Source organism: Lygodium microphyllum, chromosome 1 (genome assembly GCF_053477565.2).
Source record: "Lygodium microphyllum isolate KBCC chromosome 1, Lygodium_microphyllum_v1.1.10, whole genome shotgun sequence".
Taxonomy (NCBI): Eukaryota; Viridiplantae; Streptophyta; class Polypodiopsida; order Schizaeales; family Lygodiaceae; genus Lygodium; species Lygodium microphyllum.
In genome coordinates this window covers 175,250,786-175,262,797 of record NC_141135.1, presented here as the reverse complement: position 1 = coordinate 175,262,797, position 12,012 = coordinate 175,250,786, and the positions used below count along the sequence as shown (strand labels likewise).

Here is a 12,012-nt window from a genome sequence, read left to right as displayed (position 1 = left end):
ACTCATCCTGAAAATGTCACCTGCACATATAAAAAATCATGTTAGAATAATCAATTTAAACTATACAAAGCATAGTAATATAAATCATTTTTGAAAAATCCCTCTTAAAATGCATATCTTATGTACCTTTATGGAAGATCTAAACAACGAATTGAGTAATACAATTCTCCAAGAATGAAGTATTCTATGGTCCCATGTTAATCTCCTAACACAACTCTGCATACACTGGAAGGTCGATAGACATGTCACCACAAAAGAACGAGTCTGCCTCATTCTCAAAAAATTCTAGGACTTCTGTATTTCCATCATTGTTAGCTGATGCGGGCTCCAAGCTTGGGGTGGCCTCCACCCCTTGTAATATCGACCCCTCTATTTGCATATTTTCTTCATCTATGCCTGGAACATCGCTTTGATCATATACTCTCGCACCTCGAGGAGTTGAAGGTATAACATATCACTATCGAGGTTGTCGGGGGTTTGGATAGAAGATTACATGTTCACAAACACTTACAAAGCGAGTTCAAACCATTGTGACATAAACCATGCTGTATTACAATTAGCAAGCAAATGACTCTTTGCACCTGTTCACAATGGGCCGGCAACACAAAGGTATCGCGCAAATCCATCCATTTTTTTTCGGAATCTATTTCGAGAAATTCAGATGGACCTCGTCGAACTGTTGCTCCAGCTCCTCCAAGTACCACTTTGAACCATTGCACATCGAATAGTATCATGGAGAAGCTACGGTAATCCACCGTAATAATACTTTCCAAGTTTTCAAAATACTCCATCTCATCCACAACCATGTTTGGATCCGTTGCTTGTCGTCGGCTCTCTTGCTCAAACCTTGCCATGACATCACAGTCCATTGTGGAGCGCATTTTGTCAATACGCTCCATGCGAAAATGCCGTCCGTGTGACCACGCTGCACTATATATTTTGTACTATACATTGAAACACTCAAATTAGATGTAGCAAGCAAATTTAGATACGACACATTCTAAACCCCTCATTACCTTTGGACTACATCCCCTCGAGAACTCCCACTCCTCCATTGAGACCTCTGTCCCTTCGCTGGATGCTGCGGTCAAGGCTCCATGCAACCATCGTGTTGACATAAACCGCGGCATCTCCTCCATGCCTTCGGGATATCGAATCGGTCGGTGACGCGTACTGCATCGGAATTCAGCTCGCGCTTCCTCACGATCTTGCCTTGCAATCTGGTACTTGGCGAGCCACGTCTCCATGGAGGCATGGTGCAACATACAAAAGCGATTCACCTTCTCTTCCATTGAGGCATCCATTATTTTTTCTACCCCATTTCCAACCACCACATCTCCAGTCAGCCTATCATCATCCTTCAGCGTCCATAGCATTTCATTGTCTGGTTCCACCATTGGTAGCCATTGTGAGATTAGCACTAACGCCTCTGACACCAACCAACCTTCTGCCATGCTACCTTCTGGATGAGCTCGTTGTCGCACAAAGCCTTTCAGGGTTTTCATGAAGTGCTCCAGGAAGAACATCCATCGCATATGGACAGGTCCAGCAATCTCCACTTCGTCCACAAGATGCACAAGAAGGTGAACTTGTATCGTGAGCATGCTAGTGGGCAGGTATTTCTCAAAGTGACAGACCGTCTCAACTGCTCCCCGCCTTGCGGATTCAATAGAGGACATCTTAATCTCTTTCTGTGAGATCCATTGCACCAAAGTCGACAACTTGTAAATGGCCCCGCGAATTTCTGGAGTAAGGCATCCTACGATCGCGATCGGTAGGACAAACTACCACAAATGAAAAAGCATTATGAATAATGGTCACTTTTCAAATTGCAAAATGTCCACTCTAATTAAAATCCATTCTGTTCACAAACCTGACATATCTTATGCCAATCATGGGATTTTAGCCCAAACATTTGGTCATCTTTAGAAAATGCGGAGCTGAGAGAACACATCATACCCGTCGGAGTGCGGATAGACTTGATTACTTACTTCACAATGCGCTCTTCTTTGGTAGACAAAACCTATGGAGTGCGAGGAAGCTGCACTCCCCCTTCAGCACTCGACTGCGGCCAAAGCGCCTCCATCTTACCTACCTCCTTTAAATCCATTCGTGACCCTATAGTGTCTCTCTTTCCTGTGATGTGGTCCCATAGCAAGCTGCCCACATTCTTGAAAATATGCATGGGATCCAACAAGTGGTTGGTTTACCATTTTCAGCTCATACCAGCTTGCAGCGTTCATACGTGCTGGAGGTCGTCCAAGAAAACCTTCCCTGAGTTCATGATCCTCCGGCAAGAAAGAGGCGTGTCCTTGATATACCATCTTCTTCATGGTTCGTGACCTTCGAGAGTCTAACTGTGGCCCACACAATGGACATGCATGATAACCTGAGGTAACCAGACCTGTAAGGCGAGCCACGACCTAGTGAATACTTGATTGAATGAAATAAAATATAGATATTATCAGCGAGAACAAAGGTCTGCTCACCTGAGCACTCTCCCAATCCCGGAAAGTCATGCATCATCCACATGAGAATGGCTCGAATGTTGGCTGACCGCCGACCATCGCGCCTGCTCATATCTTGCATAGTGACCCCCTCCTCCCACAAAATCTTAAGCTCATCGACTAATGGATGAAGATACACGTCCATATTTTTTACTTTGTAGCGGCCCGGGACAATCAAGCTAAGGATGAGATGCCCTTTCTTCGTAGAAAGCCATGGAGGGATGTTGTAGTTGACAAGCACTATAGGCCACACACGGTAAGAAGTCGAGCGCAGACCGAATGGGTTCACACCATCCATGGCGAGACCGAGCCGAAGATTCCTTGGCTCTCGCGCAAAGCCTGGGAAGGTAGAGTCAATGTGGCTCCATGCACGCGAATCTGCTGATATTCATTGAACTCCATCCGTGGACCTATTCTGCACATGCCACGTTGTCAAGCTTGCCATGGCAAACGTGCGAAACATGTGGTTTATGCGGGGAATGAGCGGAAAGTGTCTGAGAACTTTTTGAGGGATGGCTTGCCCTTGCAAGTCCTGTCGATACCTGTGAGCACCACACTTTGGACATGTATCCATAGTCTCGTATTCATCTCGAAACAATATGCAGTCGTTGATACATGCATGGATGTTATTGTAGTCCATGCCAAGCTTCCGTAAAACATGTCATGCATCATCACGAGACTCAGGCATGGTATTTGCAGGTGGTAATATATGATATTTCAATAACCTGAAAAAAATCATAAAACACCTTGAAAAAACACAAATGTTTGCAATAATATTGTTTTAAAAAAAATCAATGAAGCCTATGTGCAAGGTACCTGAATAACTCAGTCACACTCGTATCGCTCCAACCGTATTTTGCTTGCACACTTAAGAGTGCAAGAAATGTCTTCAACCGAGATACTCGGCACCCATCATATAATGGTATGGATGCTTCCTCTCTAAGCGGATCAGATGTCTCAACATCCATGGGAATCAATGCATCGATCATTGCCTCCATCTCAGGCTCCAAGATTGTAGGTAGGTCGGGAAGGTTGTCTGTCTCCTCTGGCATTGACGGTATAGATGGGCCTTGCGAGTAGTGGATTGGCTCCTGCAATCCATCCATCGCACGTCCATGAACTCTTCTAATTGGCCGCAAAGGGTGCACTCCCCCTTGGGTCGAGACATCACCCCCCTGGATAGAAAATTTGCCAACAAGACCCAATCTTATTGTGTATGGTTTTCAATTAGCTTGAGAGTACAATGCATGATTAATATTAACTTCAAATTACCGTTTGTTGAAAATCTGCAATCGCCTAATCAATGATCTCAGATTGAAACTCGCCAAATAATCGTACGTGTTCTATAGACAATCGACGTTTTCGTCTAATTGCCAACTTGCATTGAGAGCAAGGACATGGGACATGCTGATTAAGATACGTCTTGCGGTCTTGAACAATAAGACCTTCTTCGTTTTCCATCTTATCTACATTACAGCAAACGAGGCTTAAATGGATAGCTTTATGGAGATGTACGTCAAGTTGCAAGTTGACCATAAATCTTGCATTGTATATAGTAGTTGAGAGATTTTCCGATGTTATATCTCGGCCTTGTATCATGCTCAAGGATTTGTTTGTCCCGGTAGATAATTATTTGTTATATCTCGGCTTTGAGTATAAGTAATCCATTTTGAGCATCATTGAGGATCTCTTAGTCTAATAATAAATCAGTCTCAACAAAAAGCATCTTAGAAATGTGGTTTTCTTGTCTTAGGATCGCGTATTAAAATTAATGCGCGCCATCTATGAAATTTAATAACTATAGTAATAAAATTTATTTCAATCAATTCTACTCATAGTCATAAGACCTGAGAGAAAATATCATATACTCAATTTAAGGTTTTCTTCTTCTATAACAATACTTTTGGGTTCATTTTGATGAAGTACCGTAATGACCATTAGCTAGGGTATCATTTTCTTTTAGTCCTTCCGTTGACTAGTTGGAATGATTTCTAATTTGTTATGCCTATAAAGTTAATACAAAAACAATGAATTATGCATATCACAATTAGATCCCCTACTTGGACATTATGAAGGAATTGACCATTTTTAAGCCATCTTAAAGAGTCACCAATGTACGTGGCCCATGGCAAAGCACATTACATACCATTATCAATAAGTCTATTATCTTAAATTTCCTTCCCCTCCCTCTCCCTCTCTTTCTCTCCCTCACTCTCCCTCTCCCTCTCTTTCTCTCTTTCTCTCTCATTTCCTCTCCTAAACAAGCAAAAAAGAAAGTGATTCAAAAAACAAACAACCAAACCCGTCGTGAGAGAGAGAATGCACTCTCTCTCTCTCACCCTCTCCCTTTCCCTCTCGTTCTCTTTCTCTCCCTCTCTCATTTCCTTCCCCTCCCTCTCCCTCTCCGTTCCCCTCTGTTTCTCTCCCTCTCCCTCTCCCTCTCTTTCTCTTTCTCTCCCTCTCTATCTCTCTTTCTCTCTCATTTCCTAAACAAGCAAAAAATAAAGTGATTTAAACATTAAACAAGCAAAAGGGAGAGGGAGAGAGACAATGCACTCTCCCTCTCTTTCTCTTTCTCTCCCTCTCTCATTTCCTTCCCCTCCCTCTCCCTCTCCCTCTCTTTCTCTCTCATTTCCTCTCCTAAACAAGCAAAAAATAAAGTGATTTAAACATTAAACAAGCAAAAGGGAGAGGGAGAGAGAGTGCACTCTCCCTCTCTTTCTCTTTCTCTCCCTCTCCCTCTCTTTCTCTCCCTCTCTTTCTCTCTCATTTCCTCTCCTAAACAAGCAAAAAAGAAAGTGATTTAAACATTAAATAAGCAAAAGGGAGAGGGAGAGAGAGAATGCACTCTCCCTCCCTCTCCCTCTCTTTCTATTTCTCTCCCTCTCTCATTTCCTCCCCCTCCCTCTCCCTCTCCCTCTCCCTCTCCCTCTCCCTCTCTCTTACTCTCTCGTTTCCTCTCCTAAACAAGCAAAAAAGAAAGTGATTTAAACATTAAACAAGCAAAAGGGAGAGGGAGAGAGAGAATGCACTCTCCCTCTCTTTCTCTTTCTCTTTCTCTCCCTCTCCCTCTCCCTCTCTCTCCCTCTCCCTCTCTTTCTCTTTCATTTCCTCTCCTAAACAAGCAAAAGAGAGTGATTTAAACCTTGAACAAGCAAAAGAAAGAGAGAGGGAGACTCACCAATGAGATATGGCGAGCGTGGGGCGGCTTCTCTTTGCGATGAAGGCTCCTCCTCTCCTTCGCGAACAATGGCGGTAGCGATTGTGGCGGCGGCAAGTCTTCTTCCTCTTCTTCTCTCACGACGGTCGCTCTCTCCCTCGCTCTCGCTCTCAAAACTCTCAATGAACCAAAAGAAATGAAAACCGTGCTCGGGTTTCGGCCGCGTTTTTTCCCTGCGGCCCGTCGCTATTTGCGTTGCTATTTGCGCAAATAGTGACGCCGCTATCCGCCGTCGCTAATCGGTGTCGCTAATGGCCCAAATCCTTGTAGTGGGAGTAAATAGGTGCCGAGAGGCCCTTTGGTGTCCGTACTTTGCCCACAACCCTCTCATACAATGCCAAAATACCTCAACTGAGCTCTTTCACTAGTAAAGACCTCATATAATAGCCTGTCAGTTTAACTCCCTTGGTTTGTGGATTTTTTAAAATAATAATATTCCTAAAAAATCACAGTCAAATGTGAAATTTTTTTTAAGAATTTCTAAAAGAACCTTCAAAATATAAAGAAGAGGGTTTAAGTCCTTGAATTATACAAAATTTATAGTTATACAAATGAATATTATATGTAAATTAATAAAAGATTGATTTTCAATTTTGAGTTCAAGATTTTTATATTTGCTATTAGTATTTTAAGATAAAACAATAAAATATTTAAAATAAGTTTCAAGTTGATCTTTTTTTCAAATTAGATGTTCAAATGTGCATGAAAATTTATCAGAACAACACTCAATAATGTTATTTGGTGCCTCTGCTTTTTAAAAAATAAACAAATTTTATCTAATGCAATTCTCTTGATGGGAATGCATGCAATACATATCAATCTATCTTTCATGAAAGTTTTAGCTTGATAAAGAAAATTTTGATGTGGTTTTGATAAGAAGCACTAAAAGTTTTTTATTTTTTGTGAAAGTGGTCTTAAGGATGGGCATAAAAATATATAGTTCGTAGCTTATGTAGAGCCTTTCTACTAATTTTGATACTCTCTTGTGTTGATTACATCTCCTTGAAACTATTTTCTCTTAATCATTCTCTTTGATTGAGAATTTGGATTTTTTATTGAGGGCCCAGATTGCTACAAAAGTGGCTTTTTTCCTACTACAAGGCTACTGTTAAAAAGGATATTACCCTTTTAGAGAAAGTTTCAAATCTATTACCCTTCAAACGAATTGTCGTCAATTTGAGAATATTTGTAAGGAAAAGTTCAGCCACCCTTGAGAATCGAGGCCTGGTCCCACAAGTTCTCCTTTCCCTCAAAATTTCTAGGAAAGTAATGCCCATGGACAAGACCAATGATCATCTTTTTTCCACGTATTCATAAAGCAGAGCCGCCTTTTCCTATTAAGCTATTGGCATTGAAAAGTAGATTGAATTCTCCGTAGGCAACGGACTAAGAAGAGGCCAACAGGGGCTTTGCCGTTCGTTGAAGCCAACAGGTCGGTGCGTCACAGTGCAGCTCAGTGCGGCTCATTGTCTATGAGATGGGTAATTAATCTATAGCCATATCTCTCTCTCTCTCTCTCTCTCTCTCTCTCTCTCTCTCTCCAGCAGGGTCCCTTTGGCGATGCAGGCAGCCGCACTAGTTTATCATACGAAATGGCCGGTGAGCTGACTATTGGAGGGTCGTTTTGACACTATTGATCAGTGGCAGCCCGTAATGGACTGCTGACGGCTGCCATATGCTGGACTGCTGACGGCTGCCATATGCTCAGCCTAGATCTTGTATATAATCAGAGACATCATATCACTCCGATCTCACTTCATCGTCTCAGCTCCCAGCTCACAGACAGCTTTGCAAGAAAGAGCTTCTTCCTGTTCCGTGTCATCGTCTTACAATTCCAAGGACGTGCTTTTCTATTCCGTGTCATCTCGCTGATTCACAGCATAAACAATGCCTGCGCCCCTGGTGCCCGACGTCGCTACATCCGACCCAGCTGTCCGTTACCACCTTAACGATACCAACAAGATGAAACCAGATGATGGCCATTCATATGATCGTGACCGCGAGCTCCTGCATCTTCATCGCAAGATCCCGCGGCCGGCCGATCATGATAGGAATAACAGTGTGCTTCCTGCTTCTGCTGTATCTAACTTACCCAGCGATCAATCTCTTAACTTAAGGAGCAAGGAGTCCGCCATCTGTCGCTTCGAGGCCATGACCGGAAATGCAGCGGTGGTTCAGAAGAGGGTCCTGCAGAGAATCCTGGAGGCTAACGTATCCTGCGAGTATCTGCGCAACTGCGGCCTCCGCCCGGGGCAGAAGGTGGACGCGGCCTCCTTCAAGCGCCTGGTGCCACTGGTCACGCATGCAGACGTTAAGCCCTTCATCGACAGGATCGTCAACGGGGATCGGTCGGCGATCCTTACGGGAGCTCCCATAGACGCCATGTCTCTAAGGTAATATTATTTATTGCAGGAAGCCCTCAGATTCAGCAGGTATTCTTCAGCATCTGAGCATATGATCCTATATATGCACTCATTTATGCTTATAGAGTTCTCTGTACACTTTTCTGACAGAATACAACATGCACTTCTTCAGCTAAAGTTCTCTTTAAACTTTTATTGCGTGGCTCAAGTCGACAACTTTTTCTTGTTAAGAAATAAGCATTACGCGCGTGCTGAATCGTATGCTTTGATTACACTGCAGCTCCGGAACTACGGATGGCGTGAAAGTACATCCCCTATTACGAAGGCTTGAAGAAGGGCACGCTTGAGGTTGCCAGTATTGCTGCGGCCTACAGAGAGCGGTAAGTAAAGATGCCAACATGAAGGCATGCGTAATTATCTTAGCTCCAGCACCACGCGCAATACCTAAGTTCGGCCTAGTATTAGACACATCGACTGTAATACAGCTCACCTTGATTTGCTGGCTTGTTAGACAAATACTAGTAATGATATATCAGCACTGCCCATTAAGTAAGCTCAAGTAATCGCTGCGGCCTACTGCGAGAGCGGTAAGTAAACATGAAGGCATGCATAATTACGACGAGCACGACCCCCAATTGAGTCTTACTCGTAGCTGAAGCTATTCACCCTAAGCTCTGCTTATATCCTCAACAAGTATTTACTTTGTATTTCTCAGCTTAAATTGCTGATTGAGTAGAAAATCGCTGTTTGTAAAATAAACGTCGACCAGAGAAATATACTGAACGAATGCTTGTTGGTCTTGCTCGTCAAAGCTTCAAACAATAATGCCAGCTGGAGTCAGCTGAACTTTTTGAATCAACATAAAAAGATAGTTGAAAATTCCTTTAACAAGCAATGCTCCAATCGCGTGAGGTCTCATGCTCTCTTCTTCATGTATATTTATTTCCCTACTAAGGATCTTATCGCCCCATCTCTCCAGGGTGTATCCGCTCTCTCCCGATGCACGCATATTGGAGTTCACCTTCTGCGGCAAGTTCTTCACCACCGAGGGCGGCCTGAGAGCCGGAACTGGGACGACACATCTCATAAGAGGCGACGCATTCAAGCAACGACAGCTCATGTGCAACAAGGCGCGACCATGCAGCCCTCAGGAGGTTGTGCTGGCATTGGACTGCCGCCAGGCCATGTACTGCCACCTGCTGTGCGGCCTCCTGCAAAGGCACCAGGTCGAGATCATCAGCGCCATCTTCGCCTACACGCTCCTGGAGGCCTTCCGCTCGCTAGAGAGGCAATGGCGAGACCTCTGCGACGACATAAGGTGCGGTCAGCTCAGCCCTTCCATCGTCACCGATCCGTCACTCAGAGTGGCGGTATCCGGCTTGCTTGTGCCCAACCCGGAGCTCGCGGCGCGTCTCAGCGAGATATGCTCCAGAGCCGAGAGCGCTGACACGTGTTGGCTCGGGGCTGTGCGCAGCCTGTGGCCACGGTGTAAGTATCTGCTGTCCATCAACACGGGAGCCATGGAACCTTACGTGGACCGACTGCGGCACTTCGCGGGCTCCGAGATTCCCGTGGTCAGCGCTGACTACGGTGCCTCGGAGGGCTGGGTCGGCGTCAACCTGGACCCTACGTCGAGCCCTTCCGACGTCTCTTTCACAGTCATCCCCAGCCTGGCTTATTTTGAGTTCATACCTTTGTCAAGGCCCCATCGTTGCGAGGGCGGTGAGCCGGTTTGCTTAACTGACGTCAAAGTGGGTCAAGAGTACGAAATCGTCATGACTACTACTGGAGGTATACATGCCCCCCTTTTTCAATCTTCACAAAGGACATTTCTGGTATGACTATCGGGAGCACATACAAAAACCTCAAATTTTGAAAGGATTTTTGAAATATATAGTTAGATGTAAATATACTCTCATTTTTATAGCTAAACAATTTCAAAATTTGAAGGTTCATATAACTCAACGATTACAAAGTCTGAAGTTTTAAAAGATTTTCTTTAAATTTTGAAGGTTCTATTGAAATTTTGGCAATTCATAGTTCATTAGACCTTGATTTTTCGTGAACACTGTAGTCAATACACAAAAAAAAAGATATTGTTGTTTTACAAACACTACCCATTTGTCTTCCTTCTTTCAAGTGGGACAAAAAATAACATGTTAACAAATTGTAGAACCATCCTCGCTCCACATTTGACCTTTAATTCATTCCCTTATGAGGTTAGTGTTGTTGTATGACTTGTTAGACTTTCTTGAAGTCTAACCAAAAAAAAAAATCTTAAGCTAGAGAAGGTGCCACATCATGCCAGTTCTATTTTGGGGGCTTCAAAAGATCTAGGAAGTTCCTAGTTGTAGGAAATCAACCCAAAGAACTCAAGAGCACACAATACTGTGACATCTTGTATAGCTTCCCATGCATTTCATTTCTATAGAGACTTGCTCCCATGCTTTCAAAATGAGTGCCAAGAGTTGACATGTATGCTTTCTTAGCACTAATTATTGATAAACATCCCACGATTTCTCGGCATTGCACAACTACACACCTTAATTAATCTTAGCATAGACCATAGTGTTTGGATATAGCTTCTATTACATGCTCTAACATTTAGTTTATCTGCTTGCTTTTATAGGTCTCTATCGATACAGGCTAGGTGATGTCCTCAAGGTGACCGGCTTCTTCAACCAATCACCCCAATTTAGCTATGTGCGTAGAAGAAATGTCATCTTAAGTGTCAACATTGACAAGGTCACTGAAAAGGATTTGAAGATAGTGATGAAAAAGGCAGCTACTAGATTGGCTGCATTAAGTGGACACACCATGGATATATTAGATTATTCAAGTTATGCTGATCAAAAGGAAGCACCAGGCCATTATATAATCTTTTGGGAGGTCCAAGGTTCACAACGCAAGCCACTCTATCCTCTTAATAATCATAACAACATCCAAAATACACTATTCAACAAGACTCCTAACCAAGAACACAATGTCCAATCAACTTGGTTTGATGAATGTGCCACCATAATGGATAGCTCCTTCATTGAACCTGGCTATGTCACTTCAAGAAGAATGAAGAGCATAGGTGCATTAGAGTTATGTGTTCTACGGCAGGGAACTTTCTCAAGGCTCCTTGATCGATATATGGCCATCAAAGGAGCTGCAATAACACAATACAAAACCCCTCGTTGTATTGTCTCAAAAGATGTCCTTTCATTTCTTCTAAAAAACACATCAAGTAGACATTTTAGCTCGGTCACATTCCATTAACATAACTAGAATTCTTATTGTACAGTACGGAATGTGTCCAACATTAAAATATTAGTTTCGTTTCAAGGAAACTTATAAATTTGATCTCTCTTAGTTTACATGGTTATTGCATTGTCTCAAATGAGCTGCAATAACACAATACAAAACCCCTTGTTGTATTGTCTCAAAAGATATCCTTTTATTTCTTTTAAAAAACACATCAAGTGGACATTTTAGCTTTGCCACATTCCATTAACATAACTAGATTTATCATTGTATAGTATGCAATGTGTCGAACATTCAAACCCATAGTGCAATATTAGTTTTCTTTCAAGGAAGCCTAGAAATTTGATCTCACTTAGTTTACATGGTTATTGTCATGATGACCAAGTTAACCAATGTATTTTTCACTACAAACATTATTTCTTAAAAGTCTTCATCATGAATGTGCTATCATGACTTCACAATTAGTAACACAATTCTTTATGGATTTTTTGCTCTATGTGTAAAAAATTTAAAAGTTAAACCCATGTTGTGATGCATAGCATCATAAGTATATCCTCTAATGAGTTAGAAGCTCATTCTTAGGTGGTATTATCTAGTTACTTTCTTAAAGAAATTGAAATTCTTATTCATGGTCATTGTTATGCAGGACCATTATAAGGTTCTTAAGATGGTT

The 12,012-nt window shown here is 42.7% G+C and overlaps 1 protein-coding gene across 1 annotated transcript; it reads left to right on the top strand.

Annotated features, from left to right (window-relative positions):
* Nucleotides 1-9,069: 9,069 nt before the first annotated feature.
* LOC148041994 (jasmonoyl--L-amino acid synthetase JAR1-like) lies at nt 9,070-11,354 on the top strand. The gene is made up of 2 exons (XM_087688942.1): nt 9,070-9,881; nt 10,720-11,354. Exons 1-2 carry the CDS (start codon nt 9,209-9,211, stop codon nt 11,352-11,354), a joined length of 1,308 nt encoding a protein of 435 aa, XP_087545068.1. The 5' UTR covers nt 9,070-9,208.
* The last annotated feature ends 658 nt before the right edge of the window (nt 11,355-12,012 follow it).